This window comes from Dicentrarchus labrax, unplaced genomic scaffold (genome assembly GCF_905237075.1).
Source record: "Dicentrarchus labrax unplaced genomic scaffold, dlabrax2021, whole genome shotgun sequence".
Classification (NCBI taxonomy): domain Eukaryota; kingdom Metazoa; phylum Chordata; class Actinopteri; family Moronidae; genus Dicentrarchus; species Dicentrarchus labrax.
Window position 1 is genome coordinate 33,117,180 of NW_026136711.1, and position 15,731 is coordinate 33,132,910.

General features: G+C 39.7%; 1 protein-coding gene across 6 annotated transcripts in view; it reads right to left on the minus strand.

Moving 5' to 3' along the window:
- The window catches only part of ptprt (protein tyrosine phosphatase receptor type T), a 318,570-nt gene that overhangs the window by 116,107 nt on the left and 186,732 nt on the right, over positions 1-15,731 (minus strand). For 4 of the 6 annotated variants that reach the window (XM_051415102.1, XM_051415097.1, XM_051415096.1 and 1 more), the window contains exons 15-16: positions 8,801-8,837; positions 6,022-6,078 (exon numbers count right to left, since the gene is read on the minus strand). In XM_051415102.1, the coding sequence (XP_051271062.1) occupies positions 6,022-6,078; positions 8,801-8,837 (94 nt within the window). The remainder of the gene's footprint in view (positions 1-6,021; positions 6,079-8,800; positions 8,838-15,731) is intronic. The other 2 variants (XM_051415100.1, XM_051415099.1) reach the window with 1 other exon arrangement.

Here is a 15,731-nt window from a genome sequence, read left to right on the forward strand (position 1 = left end):
ATTTTGATTCCCCCTTGAAGGGAATTTGTTTCTGACAAAGTAACACAGCCAAAGGCCGAAGTGAATTGTATGTTAGGACACAGCTGCTGTAAGCTGACAGCCACAAAAGCAAGAAGGCTGGCAGGGAGGTAAGGCCTTGAAATTATAAAAACCAAGCTGCAACCAGAAAGTGACAAATTGTACAACTTCATTCTTTGTGACTTGTAATAAATGCACAGGAAGAAATTCAATTATAAAGCTATTATCACAACAGATTAATACTAAAACCTAATTTAGCTCAGAGTAACTCATTGCTTTCTCTATAAATGTCAAGCACGCAAAAGACATTCAACAACATATCTGACTATTTAAGTTGAGTTAAGTTGAGTTTTTTGTGCCAAAAGAACAAGTTTAAAACTGCAGCTAATCTAAAGCTACGGACTGCTGTGCAACAGCGTGCCACTTCCATGAGATTAATCTGTAATTTGACTTTAAACAAAGAATTTCATGTCAAAATTACATGGTTTTAAATAATTAGTTAATTCATTAATGCATTAAACTGTTTATGAATTCTGTTCATTAGCATTGACCGGTGTCTGTGGAACAGTCTCCAAAGACGAAGTCACCAGGAATAAATTCACATCAGTAACAACTCAGGATGCTTGCTTTTTTAACTTAAGTAAAATGTCTTCCTAATAAATCTAGCAGGTGGATAGTTTTTGTTTTAAAATGGGGAATGTTTTCTGAAAGGCGGCAGTACACCATGTGGTATTACTGAGTGTTTGCTAAGTGTTTTTTTCTTTCGTTCAGCATAAAGATTATTCATAGCAACTTAAGGGGATTTGTTTTTTTATTTCCTTTTTACAATTTGCTATTAAATGTTGTACTTTCGGTCAATTTACATTTGTGTTAGCATAACATTATAAGCAACAATGGAGCCCAGTATGTCCAAGCAACCCAAGTATGTGGCAGTAAATTTAATGTTAAATGTTATTTAATAATCTGTTTAAATCTGTTACATCCATTTTGTCACTGTAGAGCTAGTATGTCCAGGTTCAACCTAGATGTAGACAGAGCCACAACAACAAGTTTTCTGTTGTTGAAAGAACATGATTAAGGCTTGTTTATCCATGGCCTCAAAGCCCTCAACTTCTGTTGTTTCCAGTGAAGCAATGTTGTATAACTCACGGATACAGTTTATGAGCTATATTACAATAACTAAGACCCAAAAGTGATTTTTTTTTTCAGATCTCTTTAATGTTTCTTTTGCACTCCCATCCTTTCTTTCCTCCTCTTTATCCCCACATGCTGGTGAGTGCTTTACGACCTGGCCCCTAAGATTTAAGCAGGGACAATTGAACATTTTGTCACTGTGCTGTGGAGCAGATGGAAAATTCATGGCGGAGTTGGAAGGGCGAACTTAGCATAAGACAAAAATTCGCCACAAAGTCTGTCTGGTGGAGAGCGAGGCAGGTACACCTGTCTGCATGCACAATGCTACGATAAAAAAACAAAAGAATCCTTGAGCCTGAGTCTGTCTCCACTGCTGGATTTGTCTTTTCTTTTCTCCGACTTTCTTTAAGTCAGTTTTTGTCACTATCTGTCTCTCTCTAGTTTTTGATCTTCTCCTTCTCTCTTGGGTTTCATTTTTTTTTCCTCTCTGGAATATGGTATCTTTCCCTCTGTCTCCCATTTTCTCTCCTTCTCTATTTCTGTCAGCTGTAGTTGCAGTCGAACCCTGCATGCTCCCTGTACAGCTTGAGCAGCATTTCATCCATTGCTGACTGGTATTGTGCCCTTAAAATGTCACATCATCGCCAGATATTCACCTAAAAACACCCCTGAGGAGGCCTTTTTTTGTTTTAACAGTCTGACTCAATCTGTTGCAAATTCACAGAGCTAAGTGACTCACTAAGCAGCAAGCAGGCAGCTCTTGGTGATGACAGGAAAATAGGAGGAGGACAGGTTGTAAAGAACAGTGTGTGTTTGTGTTTGTATGTGGGTTTGTGTGTGTGAGCGGCAGCGTAGGTCAATGACGAAGATAATTCAGACATGATTCCTTCAATATTTAACTTCTGCAGTTCAGTCACGCACACTCACATCACACATACACATAAACAGATAGCAAGCCACATGTTGCATCAGTATTGCACGGCGCCAGAGTCAGTTACAGCACAACTCTGTACACCAGCAATTATAATAGACCTCAGGACTAATGGCAATGGGAATTGAAGCTGACATATAATACCAGTGTATGGCTGACAAGGGGTGGGTTTGATGTTCCTGTGAGTTACAGAACTTAAACACATGCAGGGCATACAGACACTGCCAATGTAGTAGTGCCACTCATCGATGCATTATATACAATATGCAATAGCACTTATTACTTCCCTTCAGCCAATCAGAATGTTAATAATGGTCTTGTAACTGGCTAATTTCCACTGCATGGTACAGCTCAGCTCGGCGCAGTTCGCTTTTGGCACCAGGCACTTTTCTTGATTTAGTTTCCCACTGCAGATAGTAGCCCCTCAGTGTAGGCGATGTAGTTAGCTGATCATCATAGCGGCGCAGCCGGAAACTGCCATGACATTGTCTTCAACGCAAGAAACACAGGACGATGACGTCCCATGATGTGCAAGTGACGGTTCTAGAGACGATTCTCTCTGACCAATCAGTGGTTGGTAGTAATTTTTCACTATCTTTCAGTATTGCCTCAGCTCGATTGTAACCTTGATTGAGGCGATACTAAAAAAGTACTATTGATGACTTGCAATGGAATATCAAGAAATTCAGTCCTAAAAGTGAAGTATAGTCAAGCCAAGGCTAACCTTGCGAGTGGAAGTGAGGCATAAGAGACATCAATGCTGCATTTATACTGCAGGCTCTCTTGTTGAAAAAGATCAGGCTCGTGACTTGTGAAAGAAATGATGCTGTTTAAACTCATAGCTTACATAGTTGTGTTAAATTGGCTCATTTGTTTCTATTGCATAACAGTTGAAATATACATTTCTAAAGGACTGAAGCAGGACAGATGAAGAAAGTGGGACTTCTGCCACCTGGCTAGTGCTGCACAGAGGGGGTGTGAGATAAAACCAGGACTGTGTTCGCTTCACCATCAAATCAATCTGTTGAAAAAGTGGACTCTCATATTTACTAGACCGTCAACAGAAATTGCATTTAATACCATAGTGCTACTATCTTTTATATTTGTAAAGCTAGGGTTATTGCCCATCTCAAACTTTTTAAAGCTAAATTTGGAGTAAGCTAAGGAAGAGACAAGGTCCAACAAATTCCACTTTCTGATTTCACGGTTTAAACTGATTGGACTGAAAGTGAGTCAACCTCAGCCCAGACACATTGTCAAATTAAAAGCATTAATATTATGTTTCAGTCCTCCTAGGTTTAGACAATATCAATCGGGTTAAACAGTGAGTTAGATAGCTGCTGTCACTGGGTAAGTGCTGAATGAGAGTGCTTAGAGCACTGAACAGTAGTAATGCAGAGTGGAGGGTAAAAAGTGCATCAAAATGTTGTATGTTGCCCACAGACTTATTGTAGCTCATGTATTGAACTGTGTTCTTTTCTTTTCTTTTATTGTATATGTGTTTACTACTATTACCGATTAATCTCTTATCAGTGTGGACAAATGGTCCACTGAACACAAGGGATGCAATGATTTTTTAAAAACAATGTACAGTGTGCAATTTGTAAAAGTAAAGTGTTACCAAGTGACAGTACAGTATGTTCAGCACTGCAATGAAATGTCGTTTTAATAAACCGAGAGGATTTCTGCTTTCATCTGCATTGAGGTAAGCAACTATGCTTCATATGAATACAATCTATATTTATTCAATTTAGGATTTCACTGGTGTCCGCTGTTGTGCATGATATGCATAATTCTTTGTGCTAGGCCTTGCAACTTCAATTTCCCTCAGGACAATAAGTGTTATTGTATTCATGTGAATTCATCTCATATTCCTGACAAAGAACTGTGACAGCAGTTTACGACTGTGCTTGCTGTTGACTGATTCCCTGTTGTGTCCCAATTGTTGAAGTCAACATTTTGATAGTTGTATTGCCGAATGACATTCATATTCTAGTGTCACGTCCCAGCATTGCAAAATAAAATCTATCCCAGTAAACAATGTTTAGGATTGGAATTTAAAGAACTGGGTTGTACTATAACAGAACACTAATACACAAAACAGTTCTAATATGCAGCAAATTGAATACGAATGTGTCATTTTTCTCAAGGTTATTGCATTTGTTATTTTGGTATATAACCCATTTATGTATCAAAATGTCATTTATATTGTAGCATTGCTGAGATAGGTCCACCATTTTAAAATATTCTGCTGATCGTAGAGACACAATAAAATAATGAAGTATACTGTCTTGCAAATGTGAGTAGAGATCTTTTAAATTAATGCAATGGTAAAAAAACAGATGCCTGGTTCAATGTCCTTCTCCCGTAACAGTTCAAATGCGTCCGTGAGTGTGACATACAATTGAATTGCAGCTATGTTCAGTATCTCATGGTCACAACAAATGCATGATGGTATTTTATGAGCTACAAGGTGTGTTTTGTGGTGGAGGAGTGATCTGAGGGTATCAAGGGACATCAGTGATCATTGGAAGATGGTGTCTGGTAGATTGAAAGAGTTTGCTTTAGGGCTCAACCAAACGTCTTTGAAATCAATCCACCACATAAACAACCAATCCTGAATGTGCACTCTGTGGAGGTAAATGTTTTAGTGAGTTATGGTCTGTAACTGCAGTATTAATATAGGGTTTAAAATGATGGCCAGCAGTGGACTATAGGCTAACCTATGCTAAGATCAGCTCATTCTCACTCCCAACTCAAATAGTGCCTTTTGGTCAGTGGCTGCAAGTTTTAAAATTTGCTGCTACCACCCTAGCATCATGTCTGGATGCTCCCATGTATCGTAGTGTGCTGAAGTGCCACTGAATCCAGAAGAAGTAATATAAAAGTTTGCATATGAAAGAGTTGATGGATGGCCCAAACATACACAGGCTTTTCAACCAGGAGACCACTGTTCGTGCCTCATGTGAAATGTATTTAAGTTACAACAGGTATGTAACATAAGTTTATTTTGAAAGTGGAACTTAACGCTGCATATTTATCCAAATCGGGCACTGCGGCAAAAACACCACTCCTCTCATGCATTTTGAATGGGGAAAGTGTGATTAGGCTGCAGTGGTGGGGGCTGCATGGTTGGCCAGAAAAAAATGCAGCAACAAGTTGAAACAAAACCAACATTTGGATGAGTTGGGAGTGAGAGCGTGTTGGCTAAAATAGGGTAACCATAACCTTTTCACCATGTCCAATCCCAACAGAAGTGTAACCATTAATGCTATTTAAAGGGCATTCCCATGATCCATTGTTGTTTCATCCGCCAATTCACTCACTGAATGAATGATTGCCATAAATATAAGAATGAAACCATACTTACAGCAAATACTTTATGTATTGTAACTTAAGTCTGCTTTTATCTGAGCAATAAAGATCCAAAGACAATGTGTTTCATGGCTCTCATACTGTTCTTTCTGATTGGTTGTTAGTCTTTCCTTTTCAAATAAAACTCTACTGCATTGGAGGTCAGAAGACAAGACAAAGTCAAATGTTAGCTTACTGTACCAATACTGAGGCTACTGACTTCATGAAAGCCGCATGGTTTCACTGCTGTGTGTGTGTGTGTGTGTGTGTGTGTGTGTGTGTGTGTGTGTGTGTGTGTGTGTGTGTGTGGATGCAAGACAGACAGAGAGGAAGTTCAAACACAGCCAGCGACACTCGAAGCAGAGCAGACATGCAAACAAATGCAGTAAGATGGCGATGAGAAGGAAAGACAAAACCCAAAGAGTAAAAACAAAGAAAAGTCAAGAAACAAAGGGAGGAGGAAAAGGAGGGGAGGGCAGGGGACAACCAAAATGAAACAGGGTTTGTGTTGTGTTTATGGTTGTACTGTGATGAAAAAATATAACATAGGGAAGAAAATTTTCTGCCTATAAAGCAATAATCACCTTCGCTTGGGATGACTAGAATGTACGGCGTTGTTATTTGTCCCCTACCTATTACCACTAAGGCCAAGGGCCGCACGTCCCCGCCGGAAAGCATGAGAAAGAGAGGGAAGAGAGAAAACAAACAACAACAAAAAAGAAAAAGAAAGAAGAAAAAAGTCTAAGAAAAAAAGACGTATAGTTTTCTTTATCCATTTCATCAAGGTTTAGATCTCCCTGGTTTTCAATTGCACAATCTGTCTTAGAGGAGAGAAATTGCAGTGGTGAGAGATAGCACTGGAACATTAAGATCAATAGGACATCTAGCACTCAAGATGTGAACTGGGATATGACTGGTCGTAGTGCCAGGAAGTAAGCGTCAATGAGCATCTTGACTGGCCCATTACCAGGAAAAGGCCTAACAGATGTGTTGCTGGTGAGGATGCTTATTACCAAAGAGTGAGGCAGTGAATGCAGATGTGGTGCTGGGGGTTAACATTTGAGTCTGTTAAGTCTGTCAGCTTGGCTTGACGGGTTAATAAAAATAAAGGGAGTAGGAAATGGAAGAGAAAAGAAGTGATGGTTGAAAGAAAAGAAAAAAAAAGGTAGAAACTTTGTGGCGTGGCAAAGTTGGTGCGAAGACACAATCTGGCCTCTGGGTTCACCCAGAGACAAAATCACATCAGTTAATACTTTCATCAAGGTTAAAAACCAATAATTTGTTGACAATTTGTTTATAGCATCTATGATGAGGCAACTAGGTGGCTTAAGTTGTCTCTCCCTGTTACTCAAACAGATTATTGCCTTATTAGCTTTAAACATTGAATGGCTTACACTTACTTGGTTAAGCCAAAGAACCAGTTTTTCAGATAGTAAGTAGGGTAACATTAAGCACATTAGCTTGCAAAGAAGCAATGATACATGATACAGTCTACTGATATACCCAAGCAATGGATATGGGCAACAGTCAATTAGCAAGTTTCTATTGTTTACTCTATCAGGAAAACCTTTGTGTGTGTTATTAATGACCAATTACAAAAAAAAAAAAGACAGACTGTCTTCAAATAATCAATATCTAATGTTTGTGCTTAGATGAACGTATGCTTGCGCTTGTTTCAATGCAACTTATAATCTGGCAAGGCAGCATAAAGCAGACGTTCTATTGCTATGGTTGCCTACAATTTAAATATACAATATGAACTGCTGTAGAACAGTGGTAAAATGTTTATCGGGTCATAAAGACCACATGTTTTAATGTTCAGTTTTAAAATAAAGGTGAAACATAAATAGCATCTTGGCTGGCCAAAAGACAGGCCAACCCTACTTCATCAGCTATATGCTCTCTTCTACTGTGCTCATGAAGATCATCACAGATAAAGTGCAAAGATTGTGCTTTTTCAGTTAGTAACAAGAGCGCTAGTGATGATTATTGCACATCGTCTTTGCTCTTTTCTCTCTATGTGAAGGCTTTCATAACCTGGCCACAAACATGGTTCTTTGGCTTTTTCTGCTAAATTCCACTCAAATACAATTCTCTGCCTCTGACAGATGCTTGTATAACTAAACCGTAATTCTTCTCCAATTACTGCTTGTAGGTTTTTATTCTAAGTACACAAGCTGATTTCACTGATTAGAACACACTGAACCAGAAAAGTGGCATTTGTCAGTGGATTCAGCTGCTGTAGAGAGTGGATAACAGGTATCTCAAAGAAATTAGTCATAGGCATTTGCTGAATTAGCCATCTGCATTGCCTCAGAATGCTGCCCACATATCAAAAACTTTTCAAGTAGAATTGAAGTTTGTTTTTCGGGAACACAGATAATTCTTCTATCTACTATTTTGAGAAGAGTTAACATTTTGTCATATGAAAGACAGCCACAAAGTTAAAAGCATGTCTTTTCCCAAGCACACACACATGCAGACAGACAGCGAGCAGGGTCTACACACTGTAGACCTCCGCCCATAATACTTTCCACTCAAACAAAACACAGCCTGGAAATGGATAAAGCAAGAAAAAAAGAATGACATAAAAGAGAAAAATGTGCACAAATGTGTAATAAATGTATGATTTAGATGAGAAATAATAAGAGAGCAAGAGACAGAACGGAGAAAGGAGATGTAGAAAAATCAAATCAATGTTTGATGCAGATGAAAAAATAAAATAGACAAAAGAGACGAGGTGAGGAAAATCAATAGCAAGCTGTAAAGCTTTTCAAAGCACATTGCCTGGCACACAAATGGGTGTATTTGCCGGAGATGAGCAGCAAATAAAGATGGGAGACATGGGGAAAGCAAAACAGAATAGGATGAAATGGGTTCTGGGGCTAACGCTTTAGCCTCCATCCATCGGGTTTAATGAAGGCGGTCAATCGGTATGTAATGGCCCTGATGTTCCACTTTATACACTGATGAGCAACATGGATGCAGTATGAAATGGAAAAAGAGAGAGCAGGATAGAGGAAAAAGAGGGAGAACATGAGACAGAGAAGGGCACTAAAAGAGACAGATGAGGAGAGAAGAGACGGAGAAAGAGAATGCTATGCAACGAAATCATGCAGGATAACATGGTTAGGATGTGGGGTTGCCTGGGCTAAAAGTTGTGGGTTCACCTCTATCAATGAGAGAGTCTGTGTGTGTATGTGTGTGTGTTCATCTCATCTAACACACAACACTGTAACACTATTCTAGGGGGTCATGTAATCACACTATAACTCCACAAAGAAGTTCAATTAGACAGTAAAAATAATATCATTTTGTCTTCACTGTAATGCACGCTAACTACCAATGGAAGAGTGCTCATACCTTTGTTAGCCAGACGGACACAGTTGATTTTGGTTTCCTGTGGAGAGAAGAGAAAGACAGACAGACTGGTTAGGTAACTAGTGGTAAATAGTAGGACAATTCCCTCAAATAGACTCACATGTTCGATTTTTAAATGTTTGTTAGAAGAGTTTAGTTTCTGAGCGTGATGTTTCAAATTAGCACAGTCAGCCATCTTGGTTGGAAGCAGCACAAAAGACCACCCTGTGTTTTTGGAGGCTTTGGACACTCAACGACTTCTCATAACTATTCTCAGTACTGGGGATATTGCAGTTAATCCATCCAACCCGCTGGTTTACTTCCAATGGGTGCTAGGTAGTATGGAGCAGAGACCATTTTCACACCTCTTTATTGTACACTCAGAGATGTTTTGACATTCATGAACCCGAAGCATTGTGTAAGCAACGTGAGAAAATCAAATCGCAAGTCGAACAGCAAACAAACATTGACACTGCAAAAAGGAGTAGTGTCGTTGAACACAACGCAACTTTCAAAACACTTCCTGCTCACAGCTTCAGTACCACATGATGGCAGCTTTTATAAATTAAGCTTAAGAAATAAATACAAAATAAAGGTTCCATGTATTGTATCAGTCTTATCAAAGTAAGAGGTGACCCAGATTAAAAAAAAAAGACATTGGGTGAAAAACCAACAGCTGTCTTTAATCGAAAATCAATTTAGAATCAAATGTCAGGTGCTGCTCTGCAGAGAAAGGTCGGCAATATTTAAAAGTGCATTCGATTTATTGTTGAAGGGGTGAAAAATACAAAACCGTGTAATATGTGGATTAATAGAGTACCCACACCTTGCTCATACATTTACACACAATGCTGCTATTAGTCTTTAAATGTGATCAATGAGCTCATGAAACCATGTTATTAGTTTTTTCTTTTGTTCTATTTTGCACTACACTGACCAGCTTGATTAGTCTCAAAACACACATGTACAAACATATTATTAATATCAGAATCAATATGCTACTGTGTTACTGTGTGCGCTGATTAGATCCATCATTCTCAATTCATACACACTCATTATTGAAGCATGGACACGCACACTGCATACCTTCATTCAAGTACACACTGTATGTAGCCACTCATTTAAAGCACAACCTTCCTCCGCTCTCATCTTGTTTTTCAATTTTATTCTCTTTATTACTTTCTTTTTATGATCCATTTGTTCCTATATATGTGTATTGTACGCATATTGTGAAATATCTGTAAAAATACTTGTTTCGAAGAATATTATTACTCTTTTTATCTTAAAAATGTGCATGCCTAGACATAATTTGACCTATAAATCACCAAATCAGAACTAACAGGACAGGTCACAACATCTCTCCCAACCTCTGTCTCGGCTGTTCTTTCTGTCCAGCCCATATGTGCTTTCAGTGCCCTCCTTTTTCTCTTCCTCACACGTTACATTCCCGTGGTTCCACCATTCCTGTCAGTCTCTTTCTGATTGTCACCTCCTGAAGAGACGCGTGTTTTTCTGTATCCTGGTTCTTTTCATTCCTTCACTGCTCCTGTCTTTTCCTCTTCTCTTCCCTCCATAATGTGCTGTCACCAGTAAGTGTACGTATCTAACCAACTTGTCATACAGAGATTGGCTTCCTTCACATGTTGGCCCATTTGTCTTCATCAAAGACGATTACTACAGCAGCTGTCGACACTGACGCCTGTCACTTTGGCATTTGAACAAAATCACTCCCTAGGTACTGCCCATGTACATTTATTTTCCTCTAAATTTGGCATTTTCAGGTCATATTAAAATTGACTATATTTTATTTGACAACTGAAACCTTAAAAAAAGAAAAGAACCTGTTGAAATCCTCTACAAGCCTAATGTTTAGATGCATCAGACCACAAATGAGATAAGAATTAGGTTGGAAAAATGACAGATGCCGATGGAGCCGAGTGTTCCCGGGGACCAGACCTCACTGAATATTGTACAAAAGCACACAACTTTTGTAACTGTATTCACCGATCGCAGTGAAACTGGGTCATATTATATGGAGAACATGTTTTGGTTTTCTCTCTGATGTCCTATTGCTTTATTTGTTGTTAGTGGTTGGCTACTTTAGCTGCTAACTATAGCTGCCATTAGTTCAGTTAGCCACCCTATTAGCTGAAAGGAGACAGCAGTTAGTTATTTTAGCAAGAGAAAGCCTGTAAATCAACAAGAGTTGAAGCCGAGCATACGGAGGACATCAGAGGGAAAACCAGAAAATATGGAACTTTCACAACCGAAAAAGTACTTTCCTCAAGACATACTGACAACAATCTAATAACTTGAATAGTGGTCCTTAGTAGATTGGTCAAATAACACCTGACTGAGCAGGTGCAGGAGTGCATCCCTGTAATTCATAGGCATTCTGTACCTGGAGCACATAACCGTATAAAGTAATCTGTGACATGCGAACATTGGCCCGTTGCGTAAAATAGTTTAAATGTTTACATACGGTTATTTGACAAGAAAATAAGGGGAAGCATAATATGCCCCCTTTAAACCACTTGATCACCAGACATTCTGTGCATTTAACTTCAGAAATTTGAAAATACAACACAAGTTCCTAAGCAGCATGCATTTGGAGGACAATTGGAATTTATGAGTGAAAAGGACTAAATGACACCTGCCATACACACATAAGTGCACACGTATATACACAGGAGACAGTAGCCAGGAAATCATCTTGCAATGCTCAAAACTGATCGTGTTGATTGATGAACGGTGTCATTGCAATGTGACATCTACCTGCAGGTGTCACACTGTCAGAATATGATGGAGAAAGATGGCACGGAGAGACAGAGTGCATAAAGTTTAATAATTCAGTGTTTCTAAAATAGTGTGTCTGCATTATGTGAAAGTGGATTTCAGTTACTTGCTCCTCTTTCCTTTTTTTTTACCATCTTGTGTTTTCATTTTGTGCAATCAATCAGTCACAGCGAAACAGAAAAGGTATAATGGTGAGAAAAACAGAAGAAAGGAACATTATTGTTCCTATGCCGCATATTTGTTACTGTCACGTTTGTGTGCTTGTGTCTGCATACTGATGCATCTGTCTTTGCACGAGCGTGTGTGTATGTGTGTGCGTGTGTGTGTGTGTGTGTGTGTGTTTGTGTATGTGTGCTGTTTGATTGTGTGCTGGTAGCCGGTTTATGAAGTTAAAGAGCAGGGAAGATGAATGTTAGTGGGTGATGGATGGTGTGAGCCTCTCAGCTGGATCTCTCCACAAGACTAAACACACCTGCTCCTACTGTATCTCTGTCTGCTGTCCATCTGTCTGTCTGTCTGAATGACTGACTAAATATCAGCTTTTCTATTTGATTCTTTAATTGGTCTCTGTGCATAATATTATTACACAGGTAACTTACGGGTGACTTGTTCAGAAAAGGAGAATGGGTGCATGTTAACACACAGTGGTCAGTGTGTTTTGCATGTAGTTTGCAGAACAATAATATGCAAAGACAACTGAGTTCATTGTTTGTTAAAACCCTCTTCCTCCATTAAATTCACCGATATAGTGGTATATGTAATGTACACGTTGTTTTTTTTAGAGTTATGTCATATGAATTATTGCATTACACCCTGCAAAACTTTGTGCTTTTGTGCATATGAGCAAAAACATCTGATTTGGGCCACACTGTGAATATAACCTTAATGAACTATGAATGCATATACCTAAATAGACACCATAAATGAGAAGTCTAACAGTTTGATTCCATGAAAACTGACATATTGAATAATCTATCGGGATACAGTATCACATAAGCCCTCAGCATTTGTCTGAATATATTTGATATGTTGGGATAAGGGCTGAGTTTCCCATCCTAAGTGTGGTGTATATCCTACAAATAGTCACCATGGGAATAGGATCAGTTCACTGAGTACCAGGGACTTGTGTTTTCTAGAAATTGGCCCTATCGAGCCTATTTACGGTCCATTTAGAGGCCCGGCTGCTCTGGATTCACAGTCACTGTGAATAGAAGCGCTGCCTCGTTTTTGCTCATGCTAATGGGCTAAACCTCAGGAGGTTGCAAGAAGCAAAGTTAATAAATGTAAGGCCAATTTATTGCCCTGCCTCTATCCAGAGAGGCTGGGAGACAAGAGGGGGGGCTGGTTGATGGGGGTAGGGGTTGTTTACGGTGGAGACACTGGAGACACAGTGTGTGTGTTTCTGTGTGTGTAGTAGTTAACTTTGTTAAGCCTGACAAGAATACTAAGTGTGTATAGGAGATGCAGCTGCTGTGTGGGTGCTCGCTCTGTCTCAATCCATCTATCTATCGCTCCCTGCTCACTTCCCGCTCTCTTTCTTTCCTACCACCGAACAGTTGGTTGGGTCAGTGTTCTAACTGATGGGCAGGATTTCCAACCATGTGTGTTTTCTGTTTGACTTCTGGATACTGTGATTGGCTGTTGGGGTTCCCAGGCAACCCAAGGTAGCCAGGGTAACAACTTTTTTTTTTTCCCAAGCAACTCTTTCACACTTTTTGTTACTATTTGTCTTTCTCCTCTATTTGTTTCTCAACAAAACACACACACACACACACACACACACACACACACACACACACACAGCTAATAAAAGTGCATTTAGGGATTTTCAAGTCAGGTGAGTGCATCTTGATTGACATCAACTGTCAGTTGGTAAAATCTCTCTCTATGTCTCTTTCCTACAACCTCCAAAATCTGCACTCTGAGGCTTGCTTGGTGTGAAGTATGTGTGTATATGTGTGTAGGTGTGTGTGTGTGTGTGTGAATGACGTTGATTGTCAGAGTACCTTGGCCAACCCCTGAGGCTTTTTACTTGTCAAGAAAGGTGCCTGGATGCATTTTTCTGCACGGGAGGGCATGTTTTTCCGTGTTTGCCACCGTTTCCTTTTGTTTCGTGCCATTTCTCGCCCCATTTCTTCTTGTCTTCCTCCTCCTTCTTTGTGTTTCTCCTCCAACAATTCTCCTCTCTACTCTACTTTGTGTCTTTCCTCTCTCCTCCTTTTGTTTCCCAGTGTCATCCGTCCGTCTCCTCTTCGGTCCTCCTATGAATTTCTCCTGAATTTCACATCCTGTATTTTATCTCTTTTCCCTGGCTTTGTCATAATAAAACAGGAAAGAGCCTTCCCAAACTGTTGCAACAAAGTTAGCAGCAGAAGTAAGCCCGATGAGAGAATGCATAAGACTGTTCTGTTCATAGGTTGCACAGCGTTTAATCTGCCTATCTACAGTATAGACAGTTATGGAATCACTAAATCTTATCAAACGAGGATCCCTGTGATCTTATATGAGTCAGCGGTATTAATTAAGGGGTCCTTTATACTAAAAAGGTTGAGAGCCACTGATGTAAAGGTCTAAAACCATTAAACAGCATTTTTCAAGATCTCTCTCTTTTCCTCACCCACTGTTATCCTTCCTTTCTTGGGTTTCTTTCACTCTGCCAAACCATGTCCTCCATTTCTCTCTCTCCTCTCCCACTGTTTCTCTTTAGCCCTGCCGGCCTCTATCTTTGCCTCCAGTATTATATCTTCTTTAATGTCTCTTTCACTCTTTTAAGATTTATATTCCCTCCCTCTATCGTTCCTCATCCCTAAGTCCCTGATCACTCTTGGTCTTACTTCTCTTACTTACTGCCCCAGGCACTTTCTTCTTGTCTGTGTGTGTGTTTTCTTTTAATGTGGGTGGCGTGTGTGTGTGTGTGTGTGTGTGTGTGTGTGTGTGTGCATTTACGCATGTGTGTGTGTGTGACATCACACAACATCGAGGGAGAAATCAAGATTGCCGTTGGTGAGCAGTTTTAATGTGTGGAGCGTCGACTAATTGGCACAATGATGGGAGATGAGAGACTGGCATCAGACCGATGTCACCCCCGAGGGGGGGAGAGAGGAGGAAAGAGGGAGGGAGACAGAGAGAGAGGGAGAGAGACAGACATGGGTTCAAGAAAAAAAAACAGAAAAGGAGGGAGGGAAGGAGAGGTCACTGATAGGAAAAATAGAAGTAGGAGTACAAGGAGAACATACAAAAAGAAGAGGGGGAGGAAAAAGTTAAGAGGACAGATTATACAAGTAGGAATGAAAGAAAATAAGTAAGAGGGTGAGATAAGAAGAGATGAGGATGATGGAAAAGAGAGAAATGAGAGGGGGAGGAAAGAAAAAATAGACAAGGTGGGAGGTAAAGAGAGATTGCAACTGGAAAGGTAAGAAGGAAAGGGGTGCTGTAGAGAATGAGAAAGGGTAAAGAACAAAAATAAGAATGAGAGAAGCATTGTGATACATGGATAAAGAGGAGAGAGAAAGGGAAAGAGAACTGGAGAAAGAAAGAAGGGGCAAAAATAGAGGGAAGAAGGGTTCAATGAAAAGAAGACAGGGACTAAAAAACACAGTAGGACAATGGATTGAGGGAAAGAAAAGGGACAGAAAACAGAGAGATAAAAAGAATTTGAGAGAAGGGGATGAGAAATGGAGAAAAATATACTGGGATTTTTTTTTCCTATTAAAAATACAGAGGCAACAGCAGTGAGCAATGGGGAGATGGAGAGTGGGTGGATTGAGAGAACATTTTTTCTAAATGTTCTCAAGAGAGAAAGTGACAGAAAATGAAAGAGAAAGAGGGAGGAGAGATGTTCTCCTTGATGGACAGGTGGAGCTCAGAGGGAAAAAACACGAGCAGGATTATCCAAGACAGGCAGAGAATGAGAAACAGACTTTCATCCATTAGATCAAACTACAACAAACCAGCCAAGTCCTCTAAGATGTAAATGAGGAGCTTCTTTCCAATATGAGACATCCGCAGCTTGAGAAAAAAAAATGACACCTACTCACACAAAATGACTGACAGCAAGGAAATTAAACAAATTACAGGACTTTGTGAGAACTGCAGATAACTTAAATCCCTGATTGACAAAATATCACTTTCACATACC